Source organism: Trachemys scripta, chromosome 7 (genome assembly GCF_013100865.1).
Source record: "Trachemys scripta elegans isolate TJP31775 chromosome 7, CAS_Tse_1.0, whole genome shotgun sequence".
NCBI classification, from domain to species: Eukaryota; Metazoa; Chordata; order Testudines; family Emydidae; genus Trachemys; species Trachemys scripta.
In genome coordinates, this window is record NC_048304.1 from 33,986,851 (window position 1) to 34,007,271 (window position 20,421).

The 20,421-nt window shown below is 43.7% G+C and overlaps 1 protein-coding gene across 3 annotated transcripts in view; it reads left to right on the plus strand.

Annotated features, from left to right (window-relative positions):
* FAM120A (family with sequence similarity 120A) overlaps positions 1–20,421 on the plus strand; it is a 123,049-nt gene that overhangs the window by 27,677 nt on the left and 74,951 nt on the right. For 2 of the 3 annotated variants that reach the window (XM_034776821.1, XM_034776819.1), the window contains exons 4-8: positions 10,374–10,502; positions 11,041–11,137; positions 12,942–13,039; positions 13,359–13,642; positions 14,131–14,214. In XM_034776821.1, coding sequence (XP_034632712.1) covers positions 10,374–10,502; positions 11,041–11,137; positions 12,942–13,039; positions 13,359–13,642; positions 14,131–14,214 — 692 coding nt within the window. The remainder of the gene's footprint in view (positions 1–10,373; positions 10,503–11,040; positions 11,138–12,941; positions 13,040–13,358; positions 13,643–14,130; positions 14,215–20,421) is intronic. The other variant, XM_034776820.1, reaches the window with a different exon arrangement.

Sequence of the window (20,421 nt, forward strand, 5' to 3'; positions counted from 1 at the left end):
TACCATTGTTCTGGGAAGTGTTTGAATTCCTTTCATCCAACAGTTTTAGAATAAAATTAAGTTGAATACCTGTCTCCTGCAGCAGCAACAGAGTAAATGCTGAAACTTTCCTTTGTGGACTTTTATGGATTTCAGATTGAGGATGAAAATTAAACCTGTTCCAGGATTAGAGTTCTGCTTCTGAACTACAAGTCTCCAGGTGTGATGTCACTACCTTCCACAGTATTATCAGAGTACCGTAGTTACATTGGAAATACTGTGGTACTATTTTTGGATAAAGTGTATCTTATGCTGATGTAATGCATTTTTATCTTACGGCTGTAGGACTTGTGGTGATGAATTCTGGCTCAATTTCTGACAAAATGTGTATGTAGAATTAGTTTCCTTGCCCTTCTTAATCTTTCCAAAATGTACCAATAGAGCACTTTCCTTTTCTCTTCAAATCTGGAATGTGAAGAGGAGATGAGGAGAGATTAATAAGACTGGGAGTTTTTTCTTTGGAAAAGAGATAAGGGGGGATAGAAAATCATGACTGACGTGGAGAAAGTAAATAAGGAAGTGTTATTTACTCCTTCTCATAACACAAGAACTGGGGTCACCAAATTAAATTAATAGGCAGAAGGTTTAAAACAAACAAAAGGAAGTATTTTTTCACACAACGCACAGTCAACTGGTGAAACTCCTTGCCAGAGGATGTTGTGAAGGCCAAGACTATAACCGGGTTCAAAAAATAACTCCATCATAAGCCTGTTCGTTTATAAGCCGACGGGCCCCCTCCGCCCCCCAAGATGGATAAGTAAAAATGGAAAATTTTTATGACCCATTCATAAGACGACCCTATAACTCAGGGGTCGGCAAACTTTGGCTCCCGGGCCATCAGGATAAGCTGCTGGCGGGCCGAGACGGTTTGTTTACCTAGAGCATCTGCAGGCACAGAGGTAAATCTAAGTAAACAAAGTGTTCTGGCCCACAAGCAGTTTACCCTGACGGGCCAGGACAGCAACTGATGGTGAAATTTGGGGGGGGAGGGGGCAGAGAAGGTGGGGGTCTGGGGAGTAACCCCTGTGACCACCCCTAGCCCAGGACCACCACGCTTTCCCCATCCCATCCCTTCCCACCTTATCTGGGGCGGGCCAGGGGAGGATCTCTCTGGCCTGGCCACTCGTGGCTGCTGCCTGCTCCAGCAGGCCAGACCGGCGGCGCGGCCGCTGCCTGCCAGCCCTGGAGCTGCAGCTGCTTTGGAGGCTGTGGGGAGAGCAGTGTGGTCAGAAGTGGAGAGACTCTGGCCCTGCCTCTTCCCTTCTGGCTCTGCTGGCTGTGCTGTCTCTCCTTGCCCCCTCTGTTGGGGGGAGGGGCTGTGTCCCACCTCTCCCTCTCTATACCCGTTCATAAGCCAACCCCCTTCTCTGATGCTTCCCTTTTTTACTAAAAAAATTCAGCTTCTGAAGGAGTATATACGGTAGTTAAATTAATGGAAAATAGGTCCATGGATGGCCAGGGATTTTGCCAGAAGCTGGTGACGGGATGGGTCACTTGATGATTACCTGTTCTCTTCATTCCTGCTATGGCACCTGGCATTGACCACTGTTGGAAGACAGGACACAGGGCTCGATGGACCTTTGGTCTGAGCCAGTATGGCCGTTCTTATGTGAACTTTTATGTTTTCAATTGGGAAAAAAAAACCAGGATCCTTCCCAAATATTTTCCATTTAAAACCTCTGTCCCCTATATCTCCTGTTTAGGAAACCTTATCTGGGTGAGAAGAAACCACTTGATGAATATTCAGTAAATTATGATTTCAAGGCTTATGACTTTGTTTTGAAACACTCTGAGAGTATCATAAAAAATAAGTTTGTATTTACAATTTTTAATTTTTTTGCTGCTGAGATCGTTTCCTAATTTTTCTTTGCTTCTACTGTTTACTAACTTCTCGACTAGTCTATTCTTTAAATGTACTTATTATAAACTTGGTATTTAGAAGTCTTACAGTTTATCTTAAAATATGAAATTTCAGAGTTTACATTCTAATGAAAATGACATTGATGTTTTAAAAGGTTCTTGGTGTACATAACAAAGCAACTTGACCTTTTTTGCTAAGATCAGGAAACAGCTTTTATTTATATTTAATTTTGAGAGAGATCTGAATTTTTGTTCTCAAATTGCTTTCTTAAAAGCTGTTGAAATATTAAATTCACTCTGTATGAGTAACTGTTTCCTGTCCCCATATATAGACTGGATGGTTGTTAAAATAAAATCCAGATATCTGCAGGCGTCTCTAAATTTGCAGTATGTATTTATAAAGGGCTCTCATTTTGACAGTTAAAATGCTCATGTGAGCTGTTTGTGAGGTACAGTAACTGTCCTGCAGTTCTCAGTACTTGTTAACAAATTACTCATATCAGAATGACTACACAGCTGAGGTTCTTGCATTAAGCTTCTGAGCATGTCCACTGTTGTGAACTAGATATTTCCGGAGTCTGAACGGGATGCTTGTGTACTTGCATTCTGTGCCCTCTCTCTTCACAAACCTGGCTACTTGAAGTTTATTAAATATTACTGTGTTCTGGAAGTTATATAGAATTAAAGATGGATCACTTGCTTTCACTCAGCCTAATAGATTTGTAAGGAAACATTGCAGAAAAATGGATGTCAGTTTAAGCAATAATTTAAATAATTTAAAACACGCTCCTCCATATCCCTCATTTCTCATGAGAACGAGGACAGCAGCTGTGCTGAACTCAAGTAATTAGCATAAAATAAAAAGTGTCCAATTTAGCCATCAGTACAGTTGGTGCCATAAAGGACTACAATAACTCTGGTTGGGTCACAGCTTTTTGTGTTCTGCTTTTGGGTCTGGAGTGGACTATGTTTGGAAAGCTCTTGGCAGCTTGTGTAGCTTTTTCCAATCACAGCAACCCGCCTCTACTGGGCTCAGCTGGAGAACATCATTAATAGATCTTTTCTCAGGTTTTTGTTGTGAGTGTTGGAGAAGGGTTACAGATTTTCATTTTGGTTGGTTCTATTACCAGATCTGTTTTTCAGGTGTCAGTTTTTAGTTCTTGGGTTCAGAACTGCTTTTCCTCTGGTATCCAGTAGATGGCATCAATGTACTTCAAATGCTTCTGAATCCATTTTTTGTCGGCAGAGGTGCCATTCTGATTCCAGCATCAGATTTCCATGAACAGTTTGTGTTCCAAGTTTACCCTTGTGTATATCAAATATTTAACCACTCTTCACCATGTTTGTGCTTACACTAGAATGAAATACACAGAACAGAGGGGGATTCAAGTTACAGATACTTCCAACCTTTTGTTTGAGTATACAGATTGGGGAATATGCATTAGTTTTGCTGTATTGGTACTTAAAAAAAAAAAAAAAGTTTTTTTTTCCCCCCAAAATTCTGGGGCAAATCCTTTCAAGATTAGTAGTACTTATTGTTCAGTGACTCCTAGTACTACAGATGTTGACATGGGTGTGTTAGTAATTGTTACCTTGTCGTTTAATCTGAAATGGAGACATCTATGTAGGGATGTTTTGAGTCAAACTCACTTCCATAGTTTTTTAATTAGAAAGCATTAATATGATTTGACTAGCTGGTTGTAACTGCCTCCTAATTTCATTTGGTTAGTCCAGGAGGGTTATTCAGAAGCCATAAGAGCGACAACCATGAATTTATTATTTAAGGATTTTAATCCTTAATACTGATCTTACTTGGCTCAATAGAAGATGGAGCTGGGAGGGGCGGGAAGGGAGATATACCTATCTCATAGAGCTGGAAGGGACCCTGAAAGGTCATCGAATCCAGCCCCCTGCCTTCACTAGCAGGACCAAGAACTGATTTTTGCCCCAGATCCCTAAGTGGCCCCCTCAAGGATTGAACTCACAACCCTGGGTTTAGCAGGCCAATGCTCAAACCACTGAGCTATTCCTCCCCCCCCCGACTGAGACTAGAACCAAGCAGAATAATTTTGCCGGAGAAGATGATCTTCCACTCTACATTAGGGAAGAACAGGAGTACTTGTGGCACCTTAGAGACTAACAAATTTATTAGAGCATAAGCTTTCGTGGACTACAGCCCACTTCTTCGGATGCATCCACGAAAGCTTATGCTCTAATAAATTTGTTAGTCTCTAAGGTGCCACAAGTACTCCTGTTCTTCTTTTTGCTGATACAGACTAACACGGCTGTTACTCTGAAACTCTACATTAGGGGTGATTACCCAGCCCTAACCAGAGATGAAAGTTCATTCTCTGCTACACAGAGTTTCTGCAAGGTGCAGTGAAGGTGGGGGACCAATAGAGAGTTTATCATAACTCCCTGATTTTCTGGCCAGGGTCTTGGCAGATTTTAGAGCAGAGTAATGGCTGCTCTAAACTCTACCAGCTTGCACTGGTCCCCAAAGGTTGGTTGTCCTAAAGTTCTCTCACATACATGTGTATAGGTGTGTGTGGGAACAGAGGTTCCCAAGGGCTTGCCCCAGAGAATTTCCAAAGTGCAGTCTACTTAACCCATGCCCTTATGCCTGTGAGGGTTGATGTAGGAGCCAACTATCCAATTTCTACACTTGTTTGTGGCTCCTCTATGTCAGGGGACTCACCAGCTGGGAAGCTTTGCTAGTTTTCTCATTTTGTGACATCTGAATGACGCAAAGGAGATGAGCAGACCAATACAGCCCAGAAACTTTTCCTTTGGTATGACAGAGCAACAGAAGCTTTCTGCCCTGTTTCCACTGAACTCTGACATTATTGCTACCCTTAGATATTGTGGAAGAGGAGCCACATGGGATGGTGATGTTACCATCTCTTCTTTGTTTTTTTCATTCAGAGAGAGGATCTTTTGCTGCACAATCTGAAGCTACTCTTGGCTTCTCAGACCTTCTTGGAACCAAAGTTCTCATGGAACTGGATTTCAGTATGCCCTGAGGGCCTGATCCAATGCCTGTTGAAGTCAATGGGGGAGTCTTTCCTTTTGATTAGAAGGCTTGGAGCAGTCTCCTGCTCTATTTTGCAAGTTCCAGGAACAGCTTCCATCAGCTTGGGCCAGAGACAAATCTATGGTCCTTATGACCCAAATCGCAAACTTCAGAGAGAGGGACCATCTATTGAGCAAACATCCCTTACCTAATCAAAAAGCCATAGAATATGGGAGTCGTGCACGTTTTTTTCAAAGGAATGGTTGAAAATAACATTCCCAGGCATTAGGATCACAGACATAGGGAGGCATTCAAACAGTTAAAAAACAGATCACAAATTCTCCAGTTCTGAATTGTTTGGTCAAGTGCCCAACCATGTTCTTCAGAATACATTGGGACAACTAAATGTGCAGGAAGAGCAGCCAGTTGTATTTGCATTGAGCTGTCTAAATGGAGTAGAAAGAAACCGCACCAGTTTGCAAATGAGATAGTGGCAATTGTTAATTCACAGCACCTTCCTCTCTCTCCAGGTTTTAACTTTAAGCATCTAAATCCTTGTAAAGTTGGAGCCAAAGTGATTTATTAGTTTAGTATGGTTCAGCAATGTGGGTTTTGCCCACATACTCAGGGTCTAACTGATTGCCATATTTGGGATAGGGAAGGAATTTTGCCAGAGACCCTGAGAGATTTTTGCCTTCCTCTGAAGCACAGGGCGCGGGTCACTTGCAGGTTGCAACTAGTGTAAATGGTGAATTCTCTCTAACTTGAAGTCTTTAAACCGTGATTTGAGGACATCAGTAACTCAGCCAGCGGTTAGGGTTCTCTTACAGGAGTGGATGGGTGAGATTCTGTGGCCTGCAATGTGCAGGAGGTCAGACTAGATGATCATGATCATCCCTTCTGGCCTTAAAGTCTATGAATCTCTGAACAATGTCAGGTTCCCATACGTATGTGTGAGAGTTTATTATAAGAACATAAGACTAACCATATTGGGTCAGAAAAATGGTCCATCTAGCCCAGTATCCTGTCTTGCAACAGTTGCCAGTGCCAGATGCATTAGAGGGAATGAACAGGGCAATTGCAGAATGATCCAACCCCTGTCATTCAGTCCGAGCTTCTGGAAGCCAGAAGTTTAGAGGTATCTAGAGCATGGGGCCATGTCCCTGACCATCTTGGCTAATATCCTTTGATGGATCTATGCTCCGTGAACTTATCCAGTTCTTTTTTAAACTCTATTATACTTTGGGCCTTCACAACATCCCTGGCAACAAGTTCCACAGGTTGACACTGTGCGTTGTGTGAAGTACTTCCTTCTGTTTGTTTTAAACTTGCAGCATATTCATTTCATTGGGTGACCCCTGGTTCGTGTGTTGTGTGAAGGAGTAAATAACACTTCCATATTTGCTTTCTCCAAGCTATTAATTATTTTAGAGACTTCTGTCATATTCTCTCCCCACCATAATCTTCTCTTTTCTAAGATGAACAGTCCCAGTCCTTTTATTCTCTCCTCATATGGAAGCTGTCCATATTCCTAATGATTTTTGTTGCCCTTCTTTGTTCTAATTCTAATGCAGACGCTCCCTCCTCCCCCGAGTTACGCAGTCGTTCCGTTCCAGAAAGCCTTGCGTAACTCAAATTTTGGGTAAGTTGGAAACGTAGTTTCCTGTACGTTGTGGAAATTTTTGCATAACTTGAAAATCCTATTTCTGGCTTATGGAACTTTTTCCGTAAGTGCAAATTTGCGTAAGTCGGGTCTTGCATAACCCGGGAAGTGTCTGTATCTTTTTTGAGATAGGGCAATCATAACTGCGCACAGTATTCAAGGTGTGGGCATACTGTGGATTTATATAGTGGCACTATATTTTCTGTCTTATTGTCTATCCTTTACCTTATGGTTCCTAATATTCTGTTAGCTTTTTTGACTGCTGCTGCACAGTGAGCAGATGTTTTCAGAGAACTCTCCACAGTGCTCCAAGATCTTTCTTGAGTGGCAACAGCTAATTTAGACCCCATCATTTTGTGTGCATAGTTGGGATTATGCTTTCCAATGTGCAGTATTTTGCACTTATCAACACTGAATTTCATCCGCCATTTTGTTGCCCAGTCACTAAGTTTTCTGCAATCCCTTTGTAACTCTTTGCAGTCAGTTTTGAACTTAACTATTTTGTATAATTTAATCTCGTCTGCTAACTTTATCACCTCACTGTTAACTGCCTTTTCCAGACAATTTATGAACAAGTTGAACAGCACTGGGCCCTATACAGATGCTTGGTAGACCCTGCTGTTTATCACTTTGCATTGTGAAAAAAGACAGTTTATTCCTACCCTTTGTTTCCTATCTTTTAACTAGTTGCTGATCCATGAGAGGACCTTCCCTTTTATCGCATAACTTCTTACTTTGCTTAAGAGCCTTTGATAAGGGACCCTGTCGAAGGCTTTCTGAAAGTTATAGTACATATATCCATTGGATCACCTTTGTCCATGTATTTGTTGGCACCCTTAAAGAATAGTAATAAATTGTGAGGCATGATTTCTCTTTACAAATGCCGTGTTGACTCTTCCCCAACATATCATGTTCATCTGTGTGTGTGATAATACTGTTCTTTACTCTAGTTTCAACCAGTTTTTCAGCTACTGAAGTTATTCTTACAGTCCTGTAATTGCCAGGATCGCCTCTGGAGCCTTTTTAAAAAATTGGCATTACATTAGTGGTCTTCCAGTCATCTCGTACAAAGTCTGATTTAACTGCTAGGTTACATACCATAGTTGTTAGTTCTGCAGTTTCATATTTGAATTCCTTCAGAGCTCCTGGGTGAATACCATCAGGTCCTGGTGATTTATTACTGTTTAATTTATCAATTTGTTCCAAAACCACCACCTCTTGATACCTCAGTCTGAGACAATTCATCAGATTTGTCTAAAAAGAATTGGTCTGGCATGGGAATCTCCCTTACATCCTCTACAGTGAAGACCTATGCAAAAAATTCATTTCGCTTCTCTGCAATGGCCTTGTCTTCCCTGATTGCTTCTTTAGCACCTCAGTCATCCAGTTGTCTCACTTACTGTTTGGTAGGTTTCATGCTTCTGATACACTTAATTTTTTTTTTTTTTTTTTTGCTAGTTGCTCTTGAAATTCTTTTTTTGGCCTGCCTAATTATACATTTTATAATTTATAATAATTATAATTTAAATACACCTCTACCCCGATACAACGCGACCCCGATATAACACGAATTCGGATATAACGTGGTAAAGCAGCGCTCCTGGGGGCGGGGCTGCGCACTCTGGCGGATCAAAGCAAGTTCGATATAACACGGTTTCACCTATAGCGTGGTGAGATTTTTTTGGCTCCAGAGGACAGTGTTATATTGGGGTAGAGGTGTATAATTTATACATTGACTTGCAAGAGTTTATGCTTCTTTCTATTTTCCTCAGTAGAATTTGACTTCCAATTTGTCAGGGATGCCTTTTTGCCTCTAATAACCTCTATTACTCTTCTGTTTAGCCACCGTGATATTTTTTTGGTCATCTTCCTGTTTTTTTGTTTGTTTGGGGGATACACCCCTATTATGGTGTTTTTAAATAGTTTCCTGGCAGCTCGCAGGCATGTCACTCTTGACTGTTCTTTTTAATTTGTTTAACTAGCTTCATTTTTGTGTTCCCCTTGTTGAAGTTAAATGTTACTATGGTGGGTTTCTTTGGTATTTCCACCCTACAAAGATGTTACACTGAAGTATATTATGATTGCTATTGCCGAGTGGTTCAGCTATACTCGCCTTTTGGACTAGATCCTGTGCTCCCCTTCAGACTGCATGTGCGCTCACCTGAGAGAGAGAACTTTAGATAGCCAAACACATCTCTTTACTCACTTTTATGTACAACATAACTTGCTTTAAAATCCTTTGTCTTTACCATCACCTGGAATCCAGTTTGTGAAACCAAGCTGCATGTGAAGAGTATAGTCCAGGTATATTGCAATACAGGACCCTTGATATTAAGGATTATGAGAGTCTGGCCGCTTTTAAAATTTTCTATATGTCTACTGTCAGAAATAGGTTTTGTTTTGTTTGTTTATTTTTTAAAGGTAAATGTGTAGTTTCTAGGAGAGAAACTGACTGCTGAAATATACTGGGCTAATAAATCACTTAGGTCCCCCCACATTTGCAGAACCTTACACACATTCCTGAAGTCAAGCACATGCGCAAAGTCTTTACAGGATCAAGGCCTTAGCATTGCTTGAAGAATTCTTCAAAACAATCTTAGGCACATCAACCAGTTGGTAAATGGGTGGCTCACAATTTATTATTTAGTGTTTCACCTTGTTTATTGAATTCTGAATTAGTCATCATACTAATAGCTATATCTTGTCTCACACCTGTATTTTTAAGAACTGGTAACATGAATTTTCACTCCTTGTAATTAAGAAATAAAATTCCCTTTGCCTTTAGGAATATTGAATGTCCTTTATCCCATCCAGTCATTTGTGTACTAAGTCTAAACTTTTGGTGATTGCGGTTTTTGGATTATTTGTATTACAGTAGCAATTACATGATTCTAGCCACCATTGGAGGCTCACTGTGGTGTACACAGTGTGAACAAAAATATTAAAATGAATATATATATATTCAGTCTTCAGAAATTAGAAGTGAATGGTCATATTTTAGGCAGTCAGCAAGACCACTTGAAATCAGTGGGGAATTGTATCAAATTCTGTGGACTTTTCTTCTCTCCAGATTTGATTAAACATTTTGAAGATTTCAGGGAAAAAACTCTGCGAGTTTATTTAAAAAACCCTACAAAATATTAAAACATTTTCGAGCAGCTTTAAATAAAATATGGATTTATTTCAGTGTTGTCTTAACAAGAAAGGCACACCCCTTAGATATTTTTTTTTCTCTTTCTGGGTTTCAGTTCCTGTACCCAAGGAGATCTTCCTATTCCTCTAGGCTTTTTCTTACTTGTCCCTCTTAGACTCCTAAATTGAGTACCAAACCTTGTCAAAATTAAATGAGCATTTTTTAAAGACTTGAAACCACGTTCCTTTGAGAGATCTTTCAAATGATTGTAACTATAATCCGTAAAGCACAGTAGCTGGGCATTTGTTCTAAAATGTTAAGCAGTAAAATCATTAGCAATTGTTGACATTTTACATGTCTGTCATTGTTTTAGAGGTAATATTTAATGGAATTGTATGGGACAATTAATACCTCCCCTAGAAGTATTGTTGTATCACTTCAAATTTGGAAGGTTATCCTTACAACACAAAGGGGGAAAAAGTCTGCAGAAAAGTTGAAATACCAGAAATCCACACACTCTGAATCTGCCCTATAGCATGGAATTTGTGTATTATATATTTATAATGGACTGTCAGACTAGTCCTCAGCTACAAAGCTGAAATGTTTTGGAGCTTTTTTGGAGTTACTTAAGCCTATTGGATGTTAACAAGTATGTGTTTTCATAGGTACGTGCACACCAGTTAGTTTTACCACCTTGTGATGTAGTGATCAAGGCTGTAGCTGACTACGTCCGCAATATTCAGGACACCACTGATTTGGATGCCATAGCAAAAGACGTTTTTCAACATTCACAGGTAAAGTAGGGCCGACACAAAAATACGTGGGTTTGGTTCAGCTAAAATTGTGTTGTGGATCTTTGTTGAGAACAAATATAGTTTATATTTCTTGTTATCTATAATGTGTTGATTGCCAAAACTTAGTATTCAGCTGTTTTGAAAAGAAATACACTGTCCTTGTCTGCACTTAACAGTTGGGTAAATGATTACTGAAATGACACTACATTCTTTCTACCTTGCCTTTTAGCTTTATTTATGTTCATTGTCATTATGAGCCCATTCTTATAAAGTTTGCTTTTCTAAGCTCGAAATATGCTTTGTTCCATTGGTGATTGTTGTTAAAAGTGGATCTTGTATCCACTCAATCACCATGATGATTATTAAAAATAATTCTCTGTACCAATGTGCCATAGTAAGATGTTAGTTTGTTGATCCATAGATAATAAATTAATTTTTTTATGATGTAGCATAGATAAGCATGTTACAATATTATGCCATGATGTATAGGTCATATGGGTATATTTGTTTACAAAGCCTGTTTTACTTTTTATTTTAGTCTAGAACAGAAGACAAAGTTACTCGATTTAAGAGAGCAGTTGCATATTATTCAGCAACTAATAAACCTATGCCATTTCATCCACCACATTACCTAGGTAAGTAACAAAAGTCTGTTTATAAGAAAATTGACGGGGATAATCCTAAATAAAAGATAGTGATGTTGAGGAGGTTGTCTTTATATTCATTACCTCTATTTTTTTTATCAGATTACCTTTAAAAACCCAGTATTCACTGCAATGTTTTCATTTCTTTTAAAATAGGGTAAACAGATAATTTGGGGAATGAGCTCAACCTGAGTTTCCGTTACAACAACAACACCAATTGTCTTTCATCCTAAATAGTGCCTAATTAATTTCTGTGTTGGGAATCTGGATACGTAAACAGTTAACAAGTGAAAACTGGTCAGCAACTTTATCAGGAAAATAGGTGTACTATACTTCTTTCACAAAACAGAGTTCTTGCTTCTCCCAAGTTTTTTCTGAGAGAGATTCCTCCATTGTATACATGAGGAAATAAAAACACTGAAATTACATGTTTCACAGACATGATAGTTCACAGTTTAAGTTAACTGTTACCACCAGAGCTTGAATATGCAAATTCTAAATGTGACCAAACTATTGTAGTAACTTGGAAACTGTTTCCTCCCAGCTTACTGTATATCCTTTGTTATAAATGAAGGGCTAGACTAAAAGTATGTTAAGGTTGCATAGTCAGGTACTCAGAAGTTTACTTGAGCTCAGATACGTTGTGCATTTTTTATCTCTTGGTGCTGCAGGCTGAATGGCGTTGGTAGTCACATGCTACTACAACTCTTCCTTGCAACCCTGACTTGGCTCTGTCCCCATTTATGTACCTTCATTCCTTCTTCCTTGTGCAGTTAACACCCTGCCACTGTGGTCTCCATCCTGCCCTCTGAGTTGCCACTACTTTTGGACTTCTTGCCACTTTGGGGCTCCTGAACAGTAACTCATCTGAAACAGAGCCTGTTTTAAGTCCCCCAAGACTTGCATTAGGGTTAAAATACTTGAGTGTTTTTCAGTCTGTCAGTTGGTGCCATCTCAACTCACAATTATAGTTCTTGTCACTGATTTTCCTGTTCTGCTAACCCTAATTAACCAATCCACGTTGGGTAGGTTGCAAGCCCAGGTTGGTATGGAGGGAAGATAGTGAGTGCAAGGGAAGCTCTAAGGAGAGGAAGCAGGTGATCTCCAGATAGTTTTCATATTACAGTATACTAGCTACCTTGCATCTTTCTGAGGAAGATGTAAATAAGATTGTTTCTGCTTAACAAAGACAGCATGCTGCTACTGTCTGACAGTGTTTTTTCTCTTTTGAATGCTTGTTGGACAGCCAATATTCTTATAGTTAGTGTCTAGAAACATCAAGTTCCACTACTTCTGCTGTATTCTAGTGGAAATGCAATATGTTGAGAATGTCAAGCCACTTTCACTGAAGGGTTGTGTGGATTGAGTTCTAGATGTGATGGGATTTGGAGAATAAAAGTAGGCAGAATGACGAGAGCGAAATGGAATCAAAATAGAGAGAAACCAAAACAAGTTAAAATTCACTTGACAAACTACAGAGTTGGAGAGAGAATTATATAATAAAAAAGCAGAAATGAGCTTAGAATCGTCAAAATAGACACACGGGAATAAAACAAGAGCAAATAAACTGTAAGGGCAAAATATATAAATAAATTAAAATAACCAGGTCAAGTGTAAAACTCAGTGAGGTTTGATTTTTTTTTTTTTAACATATAGATTAGTTACTTAAAATACACATTGGACAACTGTGTTTTGACCAGACTGCCTGTGTGAGGATGAGTATATAAAATGAGTACTATTGTGTTTTTTCCCATTTTTATTTCCACTCCTTTTCCCCCATTTGCTAATTAAACAGCCAGAACAAATCAGTTTGGGATGCCTGGGATAGTGCCACCGTATGTTCCTTCTCAGATGCTCAACATTCCACAGACCTCTCTACAAGCAAAACCTGTGGCAAGTATTTTCTTCTGCTTTTCTTGACTTAATAACTATTAGAAATGTGGTCTGCTAGACTCATAAAAATCTAGATAAGGAGATAAAAACCTAGCCTGCTTTTCACAACCAGAGTTGATTGATAAAACTCATCTTGTAACTGCAGTGACTTGGCAGACTCCAATGAAAGCGTTTCTCGTGAGCAGTCTGGAAGGCTGAACTCAGATGTTAAAAAAAAAAAAAAAAAAAAAAAAGTCTATTTAAATAACAGAATTCATATTATAACAACAATCTTTTTGTTGTTACCTTTGTTTTTGTTTTTTAAATAAAATTGTATTAGGCCCCACAGATGTCCAGTCAGGGTGGAGCCCAAGGTCCGGGTCCATACCCATATAATCTCTCGGAGCCAGCCATCACCTTGGAAGCAGGTGGGAAAAGTCTTTCTGAGCAGAACAACTACAGTAACATTCCTCATGAAGGAAAACATACTCCATTGTATGAACGATCCTCTCCAATAAACCCAGCTCAGAGTGGGAGCCCCAATCATGTGGATTCAACCTATTTTCCTGCCTCTTCTACATCATCTTCCTCTGACAATGATGAAGGCAATGGAGGTGCTGTGAAGTAAGTAATGGATGAGATCATTTCAGTAACACTTTACATATTTTGAAATACTTATTCATGAGCAGAACCTTTTTCAGTATCCTGTGAGTACAGGGAAAGCTTGAAGGTTACTGACAGAAAAGTTGTACTTTGTTGGGTCACTCTGGCTGCCAGTATATCTGTGTACTCTAGCCATTTTTCTAAAAAACAAAAAAACCCCACTACTAGCAGGTTTTTTTACCCCGTACTCTTTCATTGTTCCCTAAGAAGAAAAATGATGCATTGTGAGATCCTGATAAATGAGAACCTCCTCTCTTCAACTCCACAGTGGAAAAACACCCCAAAGCATTATATATTAGAGTTCTAATAGATAAAAAAAATATAAAACCCTGCTCAGCTTACAGTTTTTGCACTTTTATAACTTTGGGAAAATGTAGTCATGCAGTGAAGTTTAGAGTTTATGCAAGGATTAACAATTCTAGAAAGTGACTGATGGCCCTCATCCACAGAACAGATACAGCACAGAGAGTAGCGCTGAAAACTTCCTTGTTCTGCCCTACCATTGTGCCTTATCCCTTGCTTGGAGTGAAAAGGTAATTCAGACTAATTCATATGTTCAGGTTTATACTAGATCATTGTTTTCTCAACCAGAGGTTCGCGAGCAGGTTTCAGGGGGTCCGTCAAGCAGGGCCAGCATCAGACTCACTGGGATCCGGGGCAGAAAGTTGAAGGCCCACTGCATAGGGCTGAAGCCCAAGGCCCTGAGCCCCACCACCTGGGGCTGAAGCCTGAGCAGCTTTGCTTCATGGGGCCCCAAACAATTGCCCTGTTTGCTACCCCATAACGCTGGCCCTGGCTTTTATATGCAGAACATCAGTTGTTGTGCACAGGTGGGCTGTGGAGGTTTTATAGCATGCTGGAGCGGGGTCTCAGAAAGAAAAAGGTTGAGATCTGTACTAGATCATATGTCCATTTTGGTAAGACAGTTGTGGAGTCTTTGTTGTTACTGCTTACTGATTTCCAACAGGAGATTTCATAGAATCATAGAATGTCAGGGTTGGAAGGGACCTCAGGAGGTCATTTAGTCCAACCCCGTGCTCAAAGCAGGACCAATCCCTGGACAGATTTTTGCCCCAGATCCCTAAATGGCCTCACAACCCTGGGTTTAGCAGGCCAATGCTCAAACCACTGAGCGCCCCCCCCCACTATCTGGGTGTACTATGGGTACTATCTGCATGTAACCTTAAATAGATGAAGACCTGGTGCGTACACCACGGCACATGACCATACTTAGTCTAAAGATGCCTTTAGAAGTTCAAATCTCTGGTGCTTAGTATGCAGTTGTGAATGCATCTCTTCATGGCAGTAAATTCTGAGAATGTCTGCAATTAATGGTAATAACCCTAAATTTTATTTTTTGTGATGTAGTTGGTACACACTGGGGATATGTGGACCACATTATGATTGCTTTGCTTAATGAACTATGTAAAATTACTTAATTATCCACAATTAAAATTTTCAACTTATAAAATTGATACATCTATGTTAACAAGATATGTACACTAGAAATTTTTTTCACAATAATGCGATTTGTTTTATGCAGTACATTCTGAATGAATTATGAAATTGGCATCCAGACAATATCATTTATATCACTATGTTTAGAGACAGTCTCTTAAGTGGGAAACTAGTTGGTAAATTGACAGACATTGGAACTTAATTTAAGATGTTTTTCTACACTAATAGAAGATAAGGTGATAAGTAACCGCATGGATTTGTTAAGAACAAATTATGTCAAATCAAACTATAGCTTTCTTTGACAGGGTAACAAGCCTCGTGGAGAGGGGGGAAGCAGTAGCTGTGGTATATCTTTAGTAAGGCTTTTGATACTGTTTTGCATGACTCTCTCATAAACCAACTAGAGAAATACAGCCTAGGTCCTAGATGGAGCTACTATAAGGTGGTGCATAACTGGTTGGAAAACCGTTCCCTAAGAGTAGTTCTCAGCAGTTCACAGTCAAGCTGGGAGGGCATAACGACTCAGTAACCAAGCACGAGTCGGCACCGTGAAGCATCAGCGGTTCGTTACCCGAGGCCGACCAGCCGTAGCCGTTCCCGGTCCCGAGATCACCGGTACCGTTCCCGGTCCAGGTCGGCAAGGCACCGTTCCAGATCCTGGTCGCGGAGGCGCTACTCCCCAAGACCAGACCGGCACCATCCGACGGCGCCACCATGGCCTTCCAGATCACCGTCAGTGGTCTCGGGGGCTGACTCAGACCGATACGGCGGGTATGCCCATAGGACACAGGACAGCAGGGACTACGGTCAGTCCCAATGGGGCCAGTTGAGCCAATGGCCATTCTGGACACCCTGGGCCTACCACCAACAAGGGCCCCCATCGAGAGCCTCGAGATCCGGGCCATCCTGGTACCGATCCCGCTCCCCGCGGCACTGCCCGCAATCGTATAGGGAGGCAACGGTCTCTAGACCACCGGAGCGGGAAGGAGTGGACTCGGCACCGAGTACGGTACCGTCCCAATCACACGCTGCGGGTCAGGCCCCAGAGGAACAATTGGCTGATGCAGGTTTACAGGACAATGAGGATGGGCAGAAGGCCCCGACCTCTTCCTCCTCGCCAGATGAGGCGGTAGCGGGCACACTGGTGTCCGGCCCTCCCCCGATTGACCACCGGGCACACCAAGACCTGCTTCGCCGGGTAGCCCTCAATCTGGGCTTGCAAGCGGAGGAGACTGTAGAGCAGGATGACCCCATGGTCGATATCCTGAGCCCAGAGGGCCCCTCCAGAGTCGCACTCCCCATTATACGGACAGTACAGTCCAACTATAAGACGGTGTGGCAAACACCGGCCTCCAGTGCTCCAACTGCAAAGGGAGTGGAGAGGAAATACTTCGCCCCATCTAGAGGGTTTGACTTCCTCTTCCTGCATCCATCCCCCTGTTCGTTGGTGGTCTCGGCGGTCAATGAAAAGGAGCGGCATGGCCAGCAAGCTCCTGCCCCCAAGGGCAAGGAAGCCAAGAGATTGGACTTGTTCGGGAGAAAAGTCTATTCTTCGGGGGGCCTTCAACTGAGGATCGCCAATCAGCAGGCGATTCTAAACAGACACAATTTTAACTCTTGGGCATCAGTCGCCAAGCTTAAGGACTCCCTCCCATCTGACGCGCATCAGGAGTTCAAGGCCCTGGTGGATGAGGGAATGGCAGTGGCCAAGACCTCTTTACAGGCCGCGCTAGACTCAGCAGACGCTGTGGCTAGAACAGTTGCGTCGGGAGTCGTGATGAGGCGTTCGGCGTGGTTGCAGGCTTCAGATCTCCCGCCAGAGGTGCAAACCACACTGCAGGACCTCCCGTTTGAAGGTTCGGGCTTGTTCTCCGACCAAACGGATGCCAGGCTGCATAGCCTTAAGGACTCGCGTGCGACCCTTAAGTCGTTGGGTATGCACACCCCGGTAACGCAGCGTAAACCCTTTAAGCCACAGCCACCACAGAGGCAATATCACCCTCGCCCCCGGCACGAGCCTTACCGCCGTCGAGGCAGGGATAACAGGCGGAGATGTAACAATACGCCTAACCAAGGCCAGAGTCACGGCCAGGGCAAGCCGCAGCTGGGAAATAAACCAGGCTTTTGAAGCTACGCCCGAGGACAGCGTGCCACTTCATATACCGGATCCTCCTCTGGGTTTCAAGGACCGTCTGTCCCATTTCTACCGGGCCTGGTTGCGCATAACATCGGACCGCTGGGTCCTGCGCACAGTGAAGGCGGGCTATACCCTCCAGTTTTCCTCGCCCCCTCCCTGCCATCCCCCTTCCCCGTCCCTCTTCAGGGACCCTTCTCATGAGCAACTCCTCATACAGGAGGTACAGACCCTTCTCGCTGCAGGAGCAGTAGAAGAGGTCCCTCTAGACCTAAGGGGAAAAGGATTCTATTCCAGATACTTCCTGATCCCCAAGGCGAAAGGGGGCCTCCGTCCTATTTTGGACCTGCGCGATCTAAACAAGTTTCTGATCAAAGCGCGCTTCCGTATGGTCTCCCTTGGAACTATTATCCCATCCCTGGATCCGGGGGATTGGTATGCTGCCCTCGATATGAAAGATGCCTATTTTCACATCGCGATCAATCCGGCCCACAGACGTTTTCTGCGCTTCGTTGTCGACCAGCGCCATTTCCAATTTACGGTCCTGCCCTTCGGCCTGGCGTCAGCACCACGGGTGTTTACGAAGTGCATGTCCGTGGTAGCAGCCTTCCTTCGAAAAAGAAGGATGCGTGTGTTCCCGTACCTGGACGATTGGCTACTCGCGGGCAGGTCGGAGGCCGAGGTCCGATCTCACGTGACGCTGGCCTTGCAGACGTTCGACAAGCTCGGCCTCCGGGTCAATGTGCCAAAATCCACGTTAGTCCCCACACAGAGGCTGGACTTCATAGGTGCTACCCTGGACTCGGTAACCGCGCAAGCGAGCCTACCAGAGGCACGGTTCATGTCAATTCACAGAGCCGTAAGCTCGGTCCAAAAATTCCCCACGACAACGGCAAGTGTTGCATGCAGCTTCTGGGGCATATGGCAGCCTGCACACATGTGGTCAGACATGCCCGCCTGAGGCTCCGGCCTTTACAGTTGTGGTTCGCCCACACGCATCGCCCCAACAGAGACCCATTGGATCAAGTAGTCACGATCCCGAACCAGGTGCTCAGCTCGCTACGCTGGTGGCTCGATCGCCAACAGGTATGCGAAGGGATCCCCTTCGCTGCCCCACAGCCCACTCTGACGTTGGTAACAGATGCATCGGACCTGGGTTGGGGGGCGCACCTGGGGGAACTGCGGACCCAAGGGCTGTGGTCCAGAGAAGACAAGCTGCTTCACATCAACCTGAAGGAGCTAAGAGCGGTTCGCCTCGCCTGTCAGACCTTCCGCGCCACCATAAAAGGTCACAGCGTGGCAGTCCTGACGGACAACACTACCGCCATGTTCTATATAAACAAGCAGGGCGGGTCCCGGTCTTCTCCCCTCTGTCACGAGGCACTCCAATTATGGAACTTCTGTATAGCCCATGCGATACACCTCATCGCGACGTATCTTCCGGGGATTCAAAATGGCTTAGCAGACCACCTCAGCCGATCCTACCGAATGCACGAATGGACGTTGAGGCGAGACGTCCTGCATTCGATCTTCCGAAGGTGGGGCTTTCCCCGGGTGGACCTGTTCGCCACCAGGGACAACAGCCAATGCCCTCAGTTCTGCTCGTTCCAGAACCTCAGCCGGGAATCATTAGCAGATGCTTTCATGATCCCATGGGGAGGGAGCCTAAGATATGCCTTCCCTCCGTTCCCACTCATACACAAGGTTCTCCTCAAGACCCGCAGGGACAGGGCGACGATCATACTTATTGCCCCGGCCTGGCCACGCCAGCATTGGTTCACGTCCCTGCTGGAACTGTCCATAGCCGATCCAATCACCCTCCCCCTCCATCGCGACCTAGTCACGCAAGACAAAGGCCGCCTACTCCACCCGAACCTGTCTTCGCTACATCTCACGGCATGGTATCTCTCTGGCTGAATGATGCAGAACACAGGTGCTCTCACCAAGTTCAGCAAATCCTCCTTAATAGTAGGAAGCCCTCTACAAGAGCGACCTACCTGGCAAAATGGAAAAGGTTCTCCCACTGGTGTGAGCCTCAAAGCATACAGCCTTTACAAGCCTCAATTCCGTCGATCTTGGACTACCTACTGCACCTCAAGAATCAAGGGCTTGCGCCCGCCTCAATTAGAGTTCACTTAGCCGCTATTTCGGCTTTCCATCCGGGAGAGTTGGGAATGTCAGTGTTCTCCAACCCCACAGTGGCCCGATTCCTCAAGGGGCTGGAAAGGGTGTTTCCCTACTCGCGCCCGCCTGTTCCGGCGTGGAGCCTGAACCTAGTCCTAACAAGGCTCATGAGTCCTCCCTTTGAGCCCCTAGCCACTTGCTCCCTCACGCACCTCTCGTGGAAGGTGGCGTTTCTCGTGGCCATCACGTCGGCCAGGAGGGTATCGGAATTGAGGGCCCTCTCTTCGGAACCGCCCTATACAGTGTTCCATAAAGATAAGGTGCAACTGAGGCCGCACCCCAAATTCCTCCCAAAGGTGGTATCACAGTTTCACATGGGGCAAGACATTTGCCTACCGGTGTTTTTTTCCTAAACCCCATACGGACCCTCACCACTGCAGCCTACATACCCTGGATGTCCGAAGGGCGTTGGCATTTTACCTGGAACGGACCAGGTCGTTCCGCAGAACACCCCAGCTGTTCATTGCTATTGCGGAATGTATGAAAGGCTTGCCTATCTCGACACAGCGCTTGTCGGCATGGATTGTGCATTGTATACGCACTTGTTATGAGCTCGCCAATGTTCCGGCCCCGGAGATCCGGGCCCATTCGACTAGAGCCCAAGCGTCCTCAACGGCCTACTTGGCTCAGGTCCCTATCCAGGAGATCTGTAAGGCAGCCACCTGGTCGTCCGTACACACGTTCACAGCCCACTACGCGATCCATCATCAGACCAGAGAGGACGCGATGGTCGGGCGGGCCGTGCTACAGTCAGTTGTATCTTGACTCCTACCCACCTCCAATGGTAAGCTTGGGAATCACCTAATGTGTAATGGACGTGAACAATCACTCGAAGAAGAAAGAACGGTTACTTACCTTCTGTAACTGTTGTTCTTCGAGATGTGTTGTTCACGTCCATTACACTTCCCACCCTCCTTCCCCTCTGTCGGAGTCTCCGGCAAGAAGGAACCGGAGTGGTCGGGTC